The sequence below is a fragment of the Dysidea avara genome, chromosome 14 (genome assembly GCF_963678975.1).
Source record: "Dysidea avara chromosome 14, odDysAvar1.4, whole genome shotgun sequence".
NCBI lineage: Eukaryota > Metazoa > Porifera > Demospongiae > Dictyoceratida > Dysideidae > Dysidea > Dysidea avara.
Window position 1 is genome coordinate 10,799,208 of NC_089285.1, and position 19,605 is coordinate 10,818,812.

Consider the following 19,605-nt stretch of genomic DNA (forward strand, 5'->3'; position numbering starts at 1 on the left):
AACTTCTTCTAGCTAATCTTTCTACAGGGCGATTTGTTTGTAGCTGAGTTCTCTACAGGGTGATTTGTTTGCAGCTGAACTCTACATGGTAGCTTCTTTGTAGCTCTACAATGTTACTTCTTCTAGCTGAACTCTCTACAAGGTGACTTGTTTCTAGCTGATCTCTCTACAGGGTGACTTGTTTCTAGCTGAACTCTCTACAGGTGATTTGTTTGCAGCTGAACTCTCTACATGATTGTTTCTTTGTAGCTGAACTCTCTACAAGGTAATTTCTTCTAGCTGATCTCTCTACAGGCCGATTTGTTTGTAGCTGAACTCTCTACATGATGGTTTCTTTGTAGCTGAACTCTCTACAAGGTGATTTCTTCTATAGCTGATCTTTCTACAGGGTGATTTGTTTGTAGTTAAACTCTCTACACGATAGATTCTTTGTAGCTGAACTCTCTACAAGGTGATTTCTTCTATAGCTGATCTTTCTACAGGGTGATTTGTTTGTACCTGAACTATCTACATGATGGTTTCTTTGTAGCTGAACTCTCTACAAGGTAACTTCTTCTAGCTGATCTCTCTACAGGACAATTTGTTTGTACCTGAACTCTCACATGATTGTTTCTTTGAAGCTGAACTCTCTACGAGGTGATTTCTTCTAGCTGATCTTTCTACAGGGTGATTTGTTTGTAGCAGAACTCTCTACAAGGAAACTTCTTCTAGCTGATCTCTCTACAGGGAGATTTGTTTGTAGCTGAACTCTCTATACATGATTTGTTTGCGGCTGAATTCTCTACATGATGGTTTCTTTGTAGCTGAACTCTCTACAAGGTAACTTCTTCTAGCTGATCTCTTTACAGGGTGAATTGTTTGTAGCAGAACGATCTACAAGGTAACTTCTTCTTACTTATCTCTCTACAGGGTGATTTGTTTGTAGCTGAACTTTTTACAAGGAAACCTCTTTTAACTGAGCTCTGTACAGGGTGAATTGTTTGTAGCTGAACTATCTACAAGGTAACTTCTTCTAGCTGATCTCTCTACAGGATGATTTGTTTGTAGCTGAACTATCTACAAGGTAACTTCTTCTAGCTGATCTCTCTACAGGGTGATTTGTTTGTAGCTGAATTCTGTATAGGTGATTTGTTTGCAGCTGAGCTCTTTACAGAATGGTTTCTTTGTAGCTGAACTCTCTACAAGGTAACTTCTTCTAGCTGATGTATCTACAGGGTCACTAGTTTGTAGCTGAATTCTCTACATGGTGGTTTCTTTGTAACTGAACTATCTACAAGGTGACATCTTCTAGCTGATCTTTCAACAGGGTGATTTGTTTGTATTTGAACTCTCTACAAGAAATCTTCTTCTAACTGATGTTTTAACAGGGTGAATTGTTTGTAGCTGAACTCTCTACAGGGTGATTTGTTTGTAGCTGATCTCTATACAGGTTACTTATTTCTAACTGATCTCTTTAATTCTGTTCAGGGTGACTGCTCTATTAGGATGACTGCTCTATTAGAGTATCTCGATCTCGCACTTGCTACACCAAGTTGGATTTCGTGTTATAACTCCGTGGATTTAAGTCTGATTCTTCTACACCATTGAAGAGCCTTTCTAAGATGATAGCTCCATCTGTACAGCGATTTTGAAAGCATTACCCCAAGCGGTTTACCTGGTAGGCGTGGCAAGCATAATAATAATAATAATAATAAAATAAAAATATTAAAAATTAGCTAATCTCGATTGCGTAATTGTTACACACTGTTGATTTTTTCGCTGTATCTTCCTGGTTTTTAGCTCGATTTCTTTCAAACCACAAAAGGTTTGAGGTTCAATAGTTAACCTATTCACCCACCGATTTTCAGCTTCTTCCCATACGCGGTTTACCCTGTAGGCGTGACAACATATTGGTGTTATTTTTCGTGCATAATCGCTCATAACTCTTTGTCTGTTTATGGTATTCCAGCCAAAGTTGGTACCAAGATGCGCCTTTATACCCCCCTTCTGTGTGCCAAATTTCAAGGCAATCGGATAACGCGTTCGAGTTTTATAGCAGTTTTTGTAAGTGTGCGACAAGAAAAAGAAAAATAAGAAGAAGAAGAAGAAAAAAAAAACGAAGAAACTCAGCCAATTTTTGAAGTCGCATATCTCGGGAACGCGCGAAGCGATTTCGCTCAAATTTGGAATGTAGAGTGCTGCAGTTGGGGGGCATGTCCACAGCAAAAATCGTCTTGTTTCATCAAGGAAGCACAGAGCTACGGAGGTGCGAAAATTGCGTTTTCTTTCTTCCTGTCAATATACTCACGGGTGTTACGCGCCGGCTTCTTGGGCCGCACGACACACTACCGTGTGTCTTGATATCACCTGATTAGAAAATGAGTTAGATTATAGTTCATGTGTAATTTAAAGTTGTGGCCTCTAGTTGATGAGTAAGTGGCAGAAGTAGAGAGCTAGCTATAACTTGTGCAGTGCATGGTCAAGTAGTGATTTGTACTGAAGCTAGACTACACATACCAAACTTCGTAAGCTGCTGTTGCACAACACTATTACACATAGAATTTTCTGTGTGATGGTGTGCAACATTTTATTACAGCGAATCTATAAAGAATTGGTTCTTTGTTACAGCTGATCAGTTGCAAAACATTATATCCAAACCAGCAAACAAGCCATTGTTTGAGATGTGTATACAAACAAATCACCAGACACATATTTCAATGACCGCTTTACTCAGTAATGTACTCTTCTTATTTTAATAGATATCCAAATTAGCAAAAACAGTTATATAATATGTATACATTATAAAAAATAATCAGAACATATACAAAAGCATAAAACAATAATAAATTGCAAATTAGTGGCAATTACAAACAGCACTAATGCTATAGTTAAAGATCTATCATTGGTTCATCATCATCGTCAGTATCAATATCCCTGTTTGTTGGAGAAGGGCTGGCACTACTAATAGTGACAATTTCAGAATCTGAATCATTGTTAACCCTACTGTAGCTTAGTCCATCACGTGTAGCAAGCTGACGATTACTTTTTAGTAGGTGACGGTTCCTCTTGTAAGCAAATGCAATGATGGCAAGGAATATGATATTAAACAAGATTGAAATGAAGACACAAACAACAAGGAGCCATGGACTACTGTTATCTGTGTCAGATTTATGATTTTCAGAGGATGATGACGTCTGCTGTACCATCCTGAAGTGACACATAGCAGATGTAACATAATACATTACAATGCATAAAGTACACTCACTCTACACTTGTAACTTACTCGATGCTTGTGGCTGTGTGTTGTAGGACAGTAATGTCTGTAGGATCAACTTCATTCAGTTGATTAATCACCACTTGAGCTGTGTTCTCTGTAAAAGTGAAAAGAATAGTAAATAAGGCATAAGTATATCTATAAATTCTTTCATTTTTTACTATAACTCTAAAAAATTATAGTCCCTGGATGACTAGTATTAAAAATTACAGAGCTGTAAGTCATTAGTGCAAGTGACCACTCTCCTAAACACTAATAACTACATGAAGACACAAGAACAACTAGCTACAACTCCACATACAACGAATATACTTACTTGTAGGAAATATTATGATGAAAGATACTACAATATTTGTTTTATTCTGAGAAACATGAACGCCAGTCAGCATATTCCTGTACAATATCCACACGTAGTGTACTAATCAACAGTGCTAACACTAAGTGAGTGTTACTATGCCCTGGACTGGACACTGGACTGAGCTTCTTATTTACACACATGCAAAACAATCCTCATGCTCCTTGGAACTGGGTGTATACAAAACAATTGGTACTAATATGTTGTACAGTACTAACATTCAATCATTTTACTGTACATGTACATGGACAGCCATGGGAAGGAATACTTTTCAAGAATGAGAAAAAAGGAATTTGCAGTGAAGTTTAAAGAACCCTTTCAAATGTAATGTAACTTCCCTGACTGGATCGGTATAGTCTCACATGTTATTAGGAAGAATGTCAACAAAAATTGAGCCCAGTAATTCAGTCCAGTAGTTCAGTACAGTGAATGGTAACACCCATAGTAAGTGCAGTAAAGTAATATTATACTAGATAACTACATCTCATAGTTACAATGTACAGATATAAATGCTTTATTTACACTTACTGATCAACATTGAGGACGTCTGAAACTCTTTTCAACAAAAATTTAGTGAACTGAGACACTTGATTATCTATGGAAATTGTCGGCTCAAGGAAATTGCTGAAGGTCACCTTTACTTTAACTGTTGATCCAGAAACTGGTGAAAACACAAATGAAATAACTGATTTATCAATGGAAAAACAGAAGTTATACAGATAAAACTTGTCAGGGGTGTAGCTAGCCTTCAGGGTTACCCTGGCACTAGGTACAGCAGTCCCCATGCAAAAAGTAAAAAAATGCGAGCCCATCTCTGTGGACTCCTTATTACACATTTGCTTTTGAAAAATTGTTTTAAAGTGTGTACGTGCTACCACACTGCTGTTTATGCAGCTAAGCTATTAATATTACTGCATGAATATTATAGAAACAACTGACTTAAGTTAATGCTCCAGCCTCATTAAAGACTTGCTTTTTCTCTCATTGTACCTGTATACAACTTTTCTTTAGGCATACTTCATATATCCAACACTAATATTTTGGTCTTGCTTCCCAAATCCTCGACGATAACATGACTGTCGACAGCTCTTCCCACCATGACCTGGAAAACGACAGTAGCCACCACGACTTTTGTTGGTTTTTTTATCGGTCTACCATTACATGCAGTACTGTTTTCAACTAAGAAAGTTCACCAAAATTGTGTGTGCTCAATCCACGACTGCTCAAATTCAAAATGTGATCACGTGATGCTGTGCATTATATAGAACTTTACTTAAAGGAATTTGATGATAGCAACTGCTCAAAAGTGTCACAGATGTGCAAAAAAGAGCAAATATGTATTAATTCGTTTTAGTAGGGGTGCGCCAGGGCGGGCGCTGCAGTTTACTATGCTCGCAGCCGGGCACCAGCAGTGATTACCTGGGCATGTGCCCGGGCAGGCCCAGGTGTAGCTACGCCTCTGAAACTTGTGAATTTAAAAACAACTTACCATGATTACTGAGTGAGGAACGTTAAATTCAAGTGTGAAGTAATGTACTGTATTTCCTAGCTCGTATAAAAGCCGCATTCAATTAAATGCCTGTCTCGATTACAAGCTGGGGGGTTTCCAGCACCTCAGGAAAATAAATAATAGAGTTGTGCACCTACAAAATTTTAATCATGAGTTTATTGGTCACCAATAATTGACGATAATCAGTTAATTGGTACAAATAAATTCCACTATTCTTAAAACAATAAAATTAATATTTCTTTATGTATGGAGTACATGTGCTTGTGTGATTGACATTAAATTCTTATTGACTTAAGTGGGTGACTATTGATGCATAACAAAAATTTAATGCCTGGTATCAAATAGAGGCCCTTGAGTCTACTGTATGGCTTGAATTGCTTCCCTTGTTGCTGCTACTTCTGAGGGATGAGTTCCACGTGCATGCAGACATGTATGATACAATTATTTTCCAATCATTTTAAATCTTGACGGCACTTTGTATAATCAACACACTGTATCTATACTTACCAGTACAGTAATCTCGTTCTACCACCACCTGAATTCGATTAAATGCTGGGCGTTGGTTGGACCAATTCAAAATAAATTTCCGATCTCAAACAAAGGCGTTATTCGTTTATAGGCCGGGTCAAAAATGCTGGGAAGGAAATAAAAGCTTGGGCTTTTATATGAGGATTACAGTAATTCAAAAAGGAAGGTTGCCTTCTCTTGCAGGTATAATAGTACTTTGCCCATTTGCTGAAATAGGGGTTGAACATGCACTAGTAAAGCAACAAATGTAGGCAACCTCCCTTGTTCAGCATTTCATGCTCTTTATGGACCTTATACCTGAATATATACTCCTTGAATTTTCTTTGTGATATTTCATGAACAATGAACTTGTGCATATCACATCAAAGAAAAGAATGATGTTGATATTTTTGACCAAACCTTCACGACCCCTACTACCATACTGTACGTATATAGCATGATAGTACTGTATAGTAGTGATTATAAAAGCTATCCCCATCTTTCCTTCACAATAACTTGAGTAAGCTCAAACATGCATTCAGGGTTACCTGAAAACAGTTTCAACAAGTTTCTAATAAATATATATTTAGCTGTAATTTTCTCCTGGCACACATTATGGACTTCCTATTCCTTTCTCCACTAATGACTCATGAATATAGTGCACCAATGGCTTCTTGTGGTAGTGTTTATAATCTGTAATTTTAATACTGCGCCTGACCCCAATCCTTTCCAACAAGTTTTTAGGACATCATTTATTTATTTAGCTGAATTACCTACTAACTGACTGACTGGTTGACTGATGCCCATAGCTTGACTATGGTTAATGCTATAAGTTCGGATTCTTCACTATTCAATATCACTTCAGCCCTACATGTGCCTTTTCGTCTGGTACAATGCATACGTTATGGACTTACCTTTGTCCTCCTTTTAGTCCCATTTCTTTTCTCCACTACCACGTAGGTGTTCAATTGTAGTAACATGGTTTCACGGTAATGTGACTTCAGTGCAGCTAGCTGTCATGAAATTCATCTGTAATTCTGTTTGATTACAGCCTTCTATACTGGTTCTGTTCAGCTTTCATTTCTCACATATACACAGGCTACTTTTAGCGTAAGCCATTTTGCTGATGTGGGTGCAGAAAGACAAGCAAATATACAAGCAGACATGCATACAAACACACACCTTTTCCGGAAGTAAACCAGGCACGTGCCCACAGCCTGGTTGAAAAAGCAAAAAAAAACAAACAAAAAAACCAAAAAAAACAAGAGAGGTCCTGAGTGGATATTTAATTCCTACATATAAAATAGGAGGCAAATGTCCACTAGAATAGCTGCAGGTGTAGATGACCTCTCTTGTTTCCCCTACACTAGGATAACGTGTTGATAATAAGATGGTAAGAGAGAATTGTCTTATATTTGATGTGGTAATACATACATGTATGATACAAATATAACAATAACAACAGCACACAAACAAATACACTTCTCACCATTGGCAGTGTTAAACTGGACTGGTGCACTACAGTATGGTCCAGTGGCAGCGTCATTATGTGCTCTTACACTGAAGGTGTATTTAGTTGATGGACGCAGCAATGTTAGTGTTAGATTAGTGGTGTTGGTGAAGTAGTGTGGAACAAGCTCCCCAAGTGGATCAGAATACAACACCACCTATGTATGTATAAACATACACAAATGCAGTAAACTGTAGATATTGAGAATGTATGCAACGAGGATACATACCACTAATACCAAATCGCACTTATTGTATTCATTATGTGCATGTACGTAGGTGTGTGTGTGTTAGGGATCTATTATTTATTTCAGCACTGGTGTGTGTATGTGTATGTGTGTGTGCGTGTGCGCGTGTGTGTGTGTGTGTGTGTGTGTATGTGTGAGTGTGTGTGGGTGTGTGTATGGGTGCCTGTATAGATATTATACAATGGAAGATACAACATGTATACAAAAGAGTGAGAAGACTTAAGTACACATTTCTTAAGTACACATTTGGCTATTCAAAGATTTTCTACAAACATAATATATCTGCACAATTGACACCTTTCTATCTACTACATGCATGCGTACCTCATACTGTGTGATTTTCCCATTACTATTAACAGGTGGCAGCCATGATATCTCAGCTGTGGTGTTACCAGAATCAGGGTGCAGGTGACATAGTGGAGCTTCAGGAACTACAAACACACACACACGTACAAGCTATTGCAAGCATGAGGCAGGAATACTGTAATGTACATACACATGTAGTAGTATACAGCATCAAAATTGTTCCAATACTACACATTTCAAATAATGTATGTATAAGTCTTATGTACCACTGTTACAACTAATTTACCACCTAACAACCTGAATACATTGTTACTTGAGAGATGTCTCTATATCCTACATCATGTCTATTATGGTACTTACTATATCAAGTATGTACCCAGGTGTTGACTTAATAAGAATATTGCAGTATATGTATTGTACACATACTGGGATATGTAGCTACATGTAGTACTGAGTATACATCAATACAACAATTTCTTTCTTTGTAATACAGGCAAATAGCATAGTACTCACTTCCTTCCTTGGTACTTCCAGTCATCCAGTGTGTAGAATAAACATGTCCGTTAGGATGAATGGCAGACACAGTGAAGTTGTACTGTTCATATGACTTTAGTCCATACAGTGTTACTGAATACAAGTAGGGTGGGAGAATTGCCTTTAGTGAATGAGACTTCTAAAAGTATATGAAACAGTAGTAGGATAATAATTTGAGCTTACACACACACACACACACACACACACACACACACACACACACACACACACACACACACACACACACACACACACACACACACACACTCACATCTTCTATGGTAAATTTTGTGATATTACCATTGGGACTAACAGGAGGTCTCCAGCTCAGTTTAATACTGGTATCTGATAACGGCTCCAAAACTACCGTATTTGGGGCCTCTGGCACTGTAGTACAGCAAATAATCAGTAAAAAACCATGACAACTAATTAATCATTTATTTATTTTATTTATTGAACAACAAACACTCTAGGGACCTGCAAGGAGGCTAACAGTGAGCCTGTGAAGCAGGATTGTAACTGAAAATCAAGCACACATCATATTCCACAAAGCACAAGCAGGAGCTACAATCATTAGAACAATCATGGCTACCAACCATATTGAAAAGTTTCAAATGCTTCACTTCTAGAAGCATTACTCTTTCGTGGTCCAATAATTGATTTAACTTCATAATAATATCGTCCACCAGCCTTAAGACCACAGTACTGGTAGTGTGTATCATTAACATTCTCATCAAAAATGATAACTGTACTGTGTGCTAACTGCTGTATCTCTTTCACTATAACTTCATATTGCTGTGGGGAGAAAGAATAATGTTGCATGCATTAATGCATAGCTATTTTTGCAAACACATTTACGTACAGGAAACAGTTGCATACAAAATACTATCAGTTGCAATTAAGTTACTAGCTCATGTCTTTCTTTAATACCTGCTTTATTCATTACACAGAAGGTATGGAAGTGTTGTGGTACTGCTCAAACGCAATATTGTCTTGCAAGAGTGCAAGCGATTAAAAAAAAAAACTTGCTAATTAAAAGGCAAGGTATCCATTTCACCCGTGAGTATTCATCCCTTTTCATTTGGGATGAATACTCACAAGTGAAATGGGTGCCATGTCCTTTAATTAGCAAGATTTTAATTGCTCACATTCTTGCAAGACGACATTGCGGTACCGTATATGAGAATATATATATACAAAGTAAGACTAACATCAACATCTTGGATATTGCTGTTAATATCTAATGGTGGACTCCACATCATATCAGCACAACTGCTGTTCATCACTCTGGATGTTGGGTATCTTGGGGAGTTGGGGTCTAATGGAACATACATGTTTACACACATGGATGATTGCATACAAACATACATTATTACTACACACCAATGGTTGTATACTTACTGTATTGCCTCGAATTACGGCCAGTCTCGTATAAATGCCTGGTCCCGTTTAGTCGCCAGGGGTATACAGTATCATAACAAAAATAAACGCCGGGTCTCGAATAAATGTCTAGTGCAGTCATTATTTTTAACAATTCCGTGCATTGTTATAAACGATGAAGTGAAGAACGTTTTATAGAGTTTCCTGTAAGCTTGAATCTGAAATATGCTGAGGGAAACATCAAGGAGACTACAACACCAAGGCATGAAGTTGACTCGTGAATGCTGATCAGGTATATAAACGCTGATCACGTATAGTCACCAGTCTCGTTTAGTAGCTGGGGTAAAAAGTTGCTTGAAAGAAATAAACACCCGGGCGATAATTCATTACAATACGGTAAATGAGATACAGTTCATATTCTGAGTGTGTACATGGGTCCATGTTGAACATAGCTTAGATAATATCATACTAACTCTCCCAACATAACAAATGTGCACACTTCAGAGTTAAGAGCATACATGTAGGGAGTAGACACATGTGCTATACACGTACACATGTATGTCTTTCAGTTTGAGTGTATCGGGTAGTCTTGAGAGTTCTCCATTAAGGCTGGAGACTCACAATAGCTCCACCACCACCCATGGTCTTATGCTTGTGTTACAGATACAGTTATGGAACGTTCCTTTAAAATCATGGCTACAGACCACCAGTAGTTAGTTTACAATAGACTAAAGTAAATTCACACTACAGTTGGCTGCAGTCATGGTGAAAATTTCCTTTTAGCATTCCCAAGCTGTACTACATACATATAAATCTTAAAACTGCATAATTCCATGTGCATACTTCAACAACAATGTTTTGGTCACATATGACACTACAGTACTAGTGTATTGTAGGAGAGTTTACAACAAAATGTTAAACTAAATTATACTATCTAACTTTCTTGCTACATGCATACTATGTAGAACACTAAGGTGCTTACTATCTTGACTGACGTAAGTTGAAACAAGCACTGATGGAATACTGTTCAAACTGTGTCCATCAACATCTCTAACTACTGCTATCACCTGTAAGAATGTAAGATAATACAACCGAATGAAATGATTGAATACTGTGCAAATTTTGTCTGTATGTCATGTACACACACATGTACACACCACAACACACGCATGTAATATATGTACTAATACCATACCTGTTTCACAGCCCATACAAAAGTCTCAATAGTAGCAGTGAAATTTATCCCGTATTTCACTGACAGCAGTGAAAAGTTGTAATTGCGATTTCATTGGCTATAATTTATGTAACAGTATTATGTAATTAGTGTTTAGCGCCTGAATCCGTTACGTTAGCAACGCTAGTTCAATGGCTTTTAATATTCCAGAAGATTTCTTTTCTGACGAAATATTGCAGTTTTTTAATGACAGTGACATTATAGGTACTGATACATTCTCAGAAGAACTTACGGCACCTGAAGTCGATGCAAGCTCCAGCTCGAGCTCCAGTGTGTTCGCTTCAACAACGGAAAAGGAGATACAAGGTCTACTCGAGAAAAACAAGAATGGAAACACCATAAAGTCTACAGCCACGTGGGTAAAGAGGTTTGAAAAGTGGAAGAAGGAAAAGTGTGTATCTGTAGATTTGCCAAATATTTCTGCGCTGAATTTGAACGTTGTTTTACAGCAGTATTTTGCTGAAATTCGCAATGAAAAGGGAGAAGAATACGCACCCGACAGCTTAAGAACAATGCTTTCAGCAATGCACAGATATATAAAAGGTACTGGATACAGTCACAACATTCTTACAGCACCAGAATTTGCTAGTGCCAGGGAGGTACTCAATGGAAAAGCTATTGCATTACGCGAAAGTGGGAAAGAAAAGCGAAAAAGGAAGGCCGATTTTGTAACTACTGAAGATGAACAAACCATGTGGAATAATGGTATTCTTGGAAGCAGTACACCTCAAAACTTAAATTATACTATGTTCTTTTTATTGAGCCAAAATTTTGGAACACGAGGCTGTCAAGAGCATCACCAAATAAAAATTGAAGACCTAAAATTAATATATAACCCAAGTTCTGGAGAAGCTCTGTATGTTGATTGGGTGGAAGGTCCCACAAAAACAAGACAAGGAGGGTTAGCAAAACAGGAAAGATGTGTATCTCAGCGTATGTTTGCTATTGGAGGAGATAGGTGTCCAGTTAAGATATTTCAAAAGCTACTGAATAAGCGGCCGGAACCACTTAAGTCATCTGGCCCTTTGTATCTTACACCATTGCAGGATTTTCAAGGACAAGCCGATGTCTGGTATTCACAGAAGAGAATGGGAATAAATAAAATTAATAGCTTTATGAAGGACATGGCTAAACAGAGTGGACTTTCAAACAGTAACAAACGCTACACCAATCATAGCGTAAGGAAAACAATGGTTCACAAATTACAAAAGGCGGGTTTCAGTAATGATAAAATTGCTTCAATCAGTGGTCACAAAAGTGAGCAGTCATTGAGAGATTACTCTGACATTGACATGGAGGATCATCAACAGATTAGTCATACTTTGAGCTACAACACAAGGAGTGACTGTCAGAAGCTTAGCAAGCAAATACATTCTGATGCTGAATTTTGCTCAGTGCAATCCACATCACTTCCCTTATACAATTTTACAAATTGCACAGTAAGTACATATTACCAACAATCCAGCAATGTGTTTACCTTGGAAGAGGACTAAGATTGGAGATAAAAACTCTGAGTGAATCTTATGTGGACAATGTATTATATTAATTGTATTATACTAGCTGGACTAGTATACATGTATAGTCAATGAACCTAATGTACAGTAATTTAAAAGTGTATGCAACGAGTATGGTATTAACTTGGAATAGCATGGGTAGCAGTGAAATTTGGGATAAATACCACTCTTGTTGTATTGGAAATGGTAAATTTCACTCGGCTTCGCCTCGTGAAATTTATCACCATTTCCAATACAACAATCGTGGTATTTATCCCAAATTTCACTGCTACCCATGCTATTACTAGTACATATTATATAGTTTACCTGAAAAAAGTATGATGCAGACGAAGAAGAGCAGAAGGTATGGACAATATCTTCACCAGCCTCCACCAGATTAGCTACGATATCAGCTGATGTACTACTATGACCATATATCAACACCTGACAAGAGGGAGAAGTAGTGTACACATGTACAAAATCTTTGTAATGAAAGGGGATAGATACTGATCTTTATATCTTAATCAAATTTGCTTAAACATGTCTAACAATTCGGTGTAAAATGCACAAAATAGATACAAACCAAATACTGGTATAACATCATGTGTACAGTTTACCTGGTAGGTGACAGATGGTGCATTAACAGGATCCCATGCAACTTGATGACAATCAGAGGGTAATGTAGTGACGCGAACATGTTGTGGAGCATCTGGAGCTGTGGACAAGATCATTACACTAAATGCTTACTTAGCTAGATATATGTATGTATGTACGTGGACATGTAACCCTAACCATACAGTGATGTTAAATAACTTAATAGCAATTGATTACAAGACACACTAGTTTATTGTGCCACACATCAAATATGCAAGGTAGCACAAGATTATTACTAATGCTTTTTCAAGCAGTACACACATGAACAGAGTTTAGCACAAAAACTTGAATAATACTAACATTAAGTCATGACAACTACATCATTGCAATCACGTCACAATACAGGTAACATTGCGCATACCTGATGGTCTGGTTCTGACTGTCACAATGTCACTAGCATCAATCAATCTGTTGTCGATAGTGACCATTAATTGGAATTGATATTCAGTGCCTGGGGACAGGCTAGTAGTAATGTAGCTATAGAAATCAGGGAGTAAATCAGCTAGTAGCTGTGGAGATGTATTGGTTGAGTCAGTTCTCCTACAGTGAATTATACATGATACATGAAACATTTTTATGGAGAATTTGAAGCCACAATTATATAATATGTACAAAATAATTTTTGGTCATTTGTTGGATAAACTATCTTTATAATGTATACGTCTTTGGGACTGACAATTTTCAATATAGTGATACGTATCAATGCTGAACATTTCTAACCACTATAGCTGTACAAGAAATGGAATGCTTGAAGTGTTTTGTGTGCATACATGAAGTACTCCTACAAACTGAACAAATGGTAGGGATAAGTGCATGAGGATTCACTGCTCATGTATATAACAAAGCCAATGCAGGAAATTTTTGAAGGGCATTATTTCAAAGATGCCTCACTTTGAAAACTAATTTCAAATTTATACCTACCATTCACATGATCCATAAATTTGGCATGGATGCATATTCACTTGCAATTTCTTTGAATTACGTAAAGTTGGTAAAACATTAAACAGTTGCAGGATAGTTGTCATTGCTGTCTGCAGCTCTATAGTGGAAATGTGATTAAGCAGGTAGATTTGCTCCACTTGTACTACCCAGTCTTATTATTATCTCACAGGGATTAGGGATCAGTCATTAGTGAGTCAGCTTTTGGCAAGCATATACACAATTTGGTTAAATGACAAGTACATATTATAAGTCTGTCATGTGGATATAACACAAAACTGCACAATACACACACAACATTTTAATCCACACACAACAAACTTGTAGTAGATGTGATATCCTGCAATATCTCTCCATGATGGAGCCTTATCCCAGTTAACTTGTACTGCAGTAGTACCTAACACTTGAGCTCTAAACTGGTGACTTTTTATATCTGCAAAAATAAGACATGTCATGTACATTGCAATTTGGTTCAGATCTAATGCAGTACATGCCATAGTGTGGACATATCATGGTCATTTACAAGTCAATTATAGCATTATCAAATATCACTGGATTCATAAAATTTCACATTAGTAGATTAATGGTTCATAACCATAGTGAATATATATACTAGTACTTTAAAAAATTGTTAATTTAAAATCTATGCAATAAAAAGCAGTAAAACAAGAGATGAATGATGGTATTACAGCATAGCTTGGTGGGAAGTCCCTACTTTGGCATTGAACATAATTGTTATAGCTAATGTGCCAAAGTAGGGACTTTCTCAATTGATGTAATACTATATCGGTAAAAAAACTTAGGCAGAAAAAGTGTGACGAAACCTCTCTGCTGAAAAAATTGGTGGAAAAAACTTTGGCAATTGAAATAATATTTGCCAAAGTTTTTACCGTTAAAGTGTTTACTGTACATTACGTAAGGATATTATGATGAGGTGTCAACTCATCAGTTAAGTAACATAGTAAGTACATAGGTAGCTAGCGTTGTTGTTGTAGCTACGTAGCAGTACTTTTGTAGCTACTGATCTAACAATGTGCTAGCTTAGGTGTGATTCGCTATCTCCTGCAATGCCGAGAGCGACCACATTTACTTTTCCAGTAGCAGAGGTTATCATGTATATCAAAGTATTTGGCCAAATTCATCGCGAGACGATGAACTAGCTGATGTGTGAACGGGAAGCTGGTTGGAAATGCTATCCCAAGGAGTGCTTACAACAGTGGGATACATTCCTAGGAAGATCTCCAAAGACAGCTCGATCTTTATTGCGTGGTGGTACGAGCTGACCTTCATCCCAAGTTCTAGTTACTCAATGTGCTTGTGTGATCATCTAAAATAATTGGCGAAAAAAACTTTGGCGAATTGAACGCTATTTGCCAAATTCGCCAAAGTTTTTTACTATACAGTACCATTATTCATCTCTTATTTTACTTGCATAGATCCCTACTTCATTTTTAAATACTAGTTTGTTTAGTTTTTGTTGTAGCACAGCTAGCTACAGTGTAACTTGTGCTGTTCTATTAGAATAGCACACATGACTGTTGTATTAGAGTATCTTCAGTCAGCCAAGGGGTGTGCAGTGAGCTATACCAATAAGGGGTGAGGTCATCTTGTTTACTGTTAAGTAAATAGCTAGATTGTAAAGAGGTACAGTCTCCGTACTCTATTGCTATTAGTCCACCTAGATCTTCATTTGATGGGCGTGGTTGAGAACCTTGAATGGGATTCAAATCACGAAGTTCCAGATATCTAGCTAGTGTGCCTCATATAGTAGCACCAGGACTGAAGTGCTTCTGAAATCCAGCTCTGAAACAATTCTGTGGCATCTAAATATGCTGCTGAAAGAAAGTGTTGATATGGAAAATTAACACCTCGACATGGTTTTGTTGGATGAAGAACAAGACAAGCAGCCTGAGTGAAGATAAAAGAAAAGACAAGATGCATAAGGCCTACACTCGTCAGAACCCCAAAAGGCACATCTCACTGGTGAGTTTGTAATTGTGGTGTAAATTTGTGGCCGTGTGCTGCTTTGTTTGCCGCTTTGTTTGCCTTCTAGCCTTGCAACTGTGGTCAGTCAGTCAGGCAGTTAATGAGAATAAAATTCGAGTTTTGGTGATTTTTAAAAATTCTGTATCCAGCCACCTGTAAGTGTTTTGTTATATATTGTATATTATATAGAGTGAGGCTACTCTGTAAAGGTGATTTTCATTGTGCAAGATGTTTCTAGGATGATTTTCAAAGGCAGAATTTTGGGCGGCGTGCAAAATGTTTGGGCCAATCCCTATTTAAACGGTACTACCGTACTGTTTGATATATTATATGAAATTTTCACCAAGGTTGGTTGTGTGTGCTCACACTGGGGTAGCAAAGACAACTAAAGGCTAGAAATGAAATTATAGGACAGCTCCTTAATGGCTAAAATGTAGCACTACTTCCATGTAAGCCAGGGCCACAAACACTCATTTGGAACATAACACAAGGTAAAAAGAAGTAAGACATTTGTAGTGAATTTTGAGAAGAATTTCTCTAACATAAAATCACTAAAAGAGACAAAAAATCAAAATAAGATACTAATACTTATATATTTTGCTCTCTAAATACGCACGCACCATGTATGTAGCCAGAATTTTTTTGTGTACTGCAAACAAACTTTAAATTTTCTTATTTAATTGTTTAAATGTACATGTGTATGGTGTTTATTTATAAATGTATTTATATACACATACCAATAACATTTACAGTGCTGGTAGCAATAATACTGGATATGCTGTTATTAGCTTTCACCATGACTGCAATGCTACAGTGAAAAAAAAACAACTGTTCTATACAGTTACACTATATGTGACCGGATTTGCGAAAAGGTACCTTTTTCACACACAAAATTTGACCCGTTTTTTGAACTTAAAAGTTTCATAACTTTTTTATCATGGCATATAATTGCTTAACATTTTCAATGAATGTAGCTACAGTATCTGGCTACATTTTGATATTAAGAGCAAGTTAATCAGTATAAGGAGTCAAATGTTACATTATTTAGTTAGCTGGTATGTCAAATGTGTGGAAAAGGTACCTTTTCGCAAATCCGGTCACATATACAGTTACATAGACACCTTTAATAAAATTAATGTCACATTAACATCTAAGAACCATGTAGTATGCATGTACCTACATAATATGCAACAATCGATAAGTTGCAAATTAAAGGAGTTTGCTAGTTAATTTAATAAATTAATATTGAATTTTACTATTTACAAACCCAAATTAGCTACTATAGAATTTGGGTAGCTGAAAAGGTGGATATGGGGCAGACATGGACGTGAAAATGGACATTTTCAAAATCCACATTTATGCTATACAATAGTTAACTTACATACCCAACATTGTTCTGTGCAGTAGTCTAGGCCCAGACATGATCTTCACTTATAGTGCTTATCCATTTATAAGCACATGTGCAGAGGATTGGTTAACACACTACAAGTATTATAGACCATGTACTGTGGTACAAATGCTCTAAGAATCTAATACAGTAATGTAGCTATGTAATTATTGTAGTGATCCACCCTAGTTTACTCTCGCAGGCCAGGTCCAGGAGGTACAAGTCACAGGGGCTTATATCTATTTAATAAGGGTCTGGCCTGTTGGGCCATAATGCATTTCTGGAGTGTGTGTACATTATGGCATATAGTATTCTGGCCTATCCTCCACACATGCTCTTATAAATAATATTGATCATTGCTACTTGAAGACAATGTTTGTGTCTGGAAGCAAAGTCTACTGTACAGAATATGAAAAATAACTGTTTTATATGTGCATTTTGAAAATGTCCAAGTCCATGTCCGCTTTTTCCAACTACCCATAGAATTTCAACAAAAAACTAAAGTTAATCATATTCGTGATGGATGGGATGAGAGAACTTATGCAATTCACACAAACTTCATTTTTATTATCCAGATAAGTATGCATTGTACCTTCCAGGAGAATCAAAACTAATGGTGAGAACTTGTGAATGACTAGAAGTAGTAGGTTGACCATTAATGGACCAGTAAAATGTCACATCACCAAATAGCAACTACGTGTACAGAGGATAATAGTAATACACACTAAATACACTACAGTGTATGCATTTTATACAACAATTATGTGATATAAAAAAGCTTGAAAGGTAAACAAATGAAGTGTGATCATGGCCCTGAAGTGTCTCACCTAGCATAAAACATGTCACATGGCCACATAGCATATGGAGACTCATTAATAGTAACAGTCAGACCTTCGTTCTGGGAAACAAGCTACTTCACAGGGTTGGTAGGGTAGCATTATTATCAATGATTTTGTAGTCTTTAGGTGCCTCAAGTCAACTGTCATGCATCTGCTAATTGTTGAGGTAGCTGGTTCAAATTGGTACAGCAAATCCCTACTGCTGAGGGTTGCTATGGTAGAAGTCACTATAGTAGGATAAGAAGCTGGTATCATGATCAGCATTGAAACCGGGTTGGGTCATCTGGGTCACATTTTCTCCGGGTCATCCGGGTCCAACCCGGTTTACAAATTATCCGGGTCTGACCCAGATTGGATCACGTGAGAAACAAAATTATTCGTTTGACGATGTGGAAACTTATAAACGGTAGTCTCATGAGCTATGCCCACTTATCGCATTACAAACATACACTCAGCCACGCCCATTTATTAGTAGGTGCAGTCTGTAGCACGAAACTGTGTTCGTTGCTGCCTGCAAGCTTACGTGGAGCAACGCCCACTAATGGATTATTGTACGAGTTGTATATAGTCTAGTCTTGCAGCAGGATAAGTACTTTAGTGAGCCACACCCACTTCATTATCAGGAAATTGTAATACTAGGTATGCACAAAGACACACCCAATTGCTGTCTGTAAATTCACAGTAGCTATGTATAAACCCACTGACTGATTTAAACTTACCGGCTTAGTTATCACATAACTACTCGTTTACTCAACATGAATCGAACGCTCAAAATGTAGTCTCGCTCGCTTGAGACTACCCGAAACATAGCTCGTACCGCATGCCTCGGCTTTAATTAATCCGGGTCAGTGGGTCATCCGCAGCAGTAGTGACCCAGTTTCAACGTTGGCTTGTGTTGATGTTTTATAAGTAGACATTCAAAATTCCTCAACTCTCAGCTGGACTGTAGATAGAAAACTGAAGGATTATTACAGGTTTTTGCAATTGAATTCGTCGCCTTTGCAATTGAATTCGTCCCGTTTGCAATTGAATTCATCGGTATTGCAATTGAATTTGTCGGTATTGCAATTGAATTCGTCCCGTTTGCAATTGAATTCGTCGATTTTGCAATTGAATTCGTCGCTTTTGCAGTTGAATTAGTCGGTTTTGCAATTGAATTCGTCGCGTTTGCATTACAATTCGTCATAAACAAAACGGCTCCAAGAGACCAACCCGTTCATTAAGAGATGAACTATTTATGCCTTGGAGAGTTACACTTGAGACACTAGAAGGTAATTGAAGCTGGTAGTACGCGAAGTTGATAGCTGTCTGACAAGTTAATTAGCTTGCTCGCGAGTGACCACACCCATCGCGAATGGCGTAGTAGAGTTTGGAATGTTGTTGGAGAGGCTGTAGAGGAAGAATTATTGCCTTATAAAGAGTTGTTTACTACTGTTGTACTTGAACAAGTTCTTGTAGCAGCTGCTACATC

The 19,605-nt window shown here is 37.4% G+C and overlaps 1 protein-coding gene across 1 annotated transcript in view; it reads right to left on the reverse strand.

The window, feature by feature from the left end:
- Positions 1-2,718: 2,718 nt before the first annotated feature.
- The window catches only part of LOC136243910 (VPS10 domain-containing receptor SorCS2-like), a 31,443-nt gene continuing 14,556 nt past the window's right edge, over positions 2,719-19,605 (reverse strand). The window contains exons 20-36 of the mRNA XM_066035455.1: positions 17,888-17,988; positions 16,646-16,716; positions 14,244-14,355; positions 13,345-13,523; positions 12,947-13,044; positions 12,657-12,773; positions 10,585-10,669; positions 9,434-9,540; positions 8,819-9,017; positions 8,494-8,609; positions 8,202-8,361; positions 7,707-7,813; positions 7,115-7,292; positions 4,137-4,269; positions 3,570-3,646; positions 3,263-3,350; positions 2,719-3,186 (exon numbers count right to left, since the gene is read on the reverse strand). Of these exons, the coding sequence (XP_065891527.1) occupies positions 2,868-3,186; positions 3,263-3,350; positions 3,570-3,646; positions 4,137-4,269; positions 7,115-7,292; positions 7,707-7,813; positions 8,202-8,361; positions 8,494-8,609; positions 8,819-9,017; positions 9,434-9,540; positions 10,585-10,669; positions 12,657-12,773; positions 12,947-13,044; positions 13,345-13,523; positions 14,244-14,355; positions 16,646-16,716; positions 17,888-17,988 (2,247 nt within the window). The 3' untranslated portion in view covers positions 2,719-2,867. The remainder of the gene's footprint in view (positions 3,187-3,262; positions 3,351-3,569; positions 3,647-4,136; positions 4,270-7,114; positions 7,293-7,706; positions 7,814-8,201; positions 8,362-8,493; positions 8,610-8,818; positions 9,018-9,433; positions 9,541-10,584; positions 10,670-12,656; positions 12,774-12,946; positions 13,045-13,344; positions 13,524-14,243; positions 14,356-16,645; positions 16,717-17,887; positions 17,989-19,605) is intronic.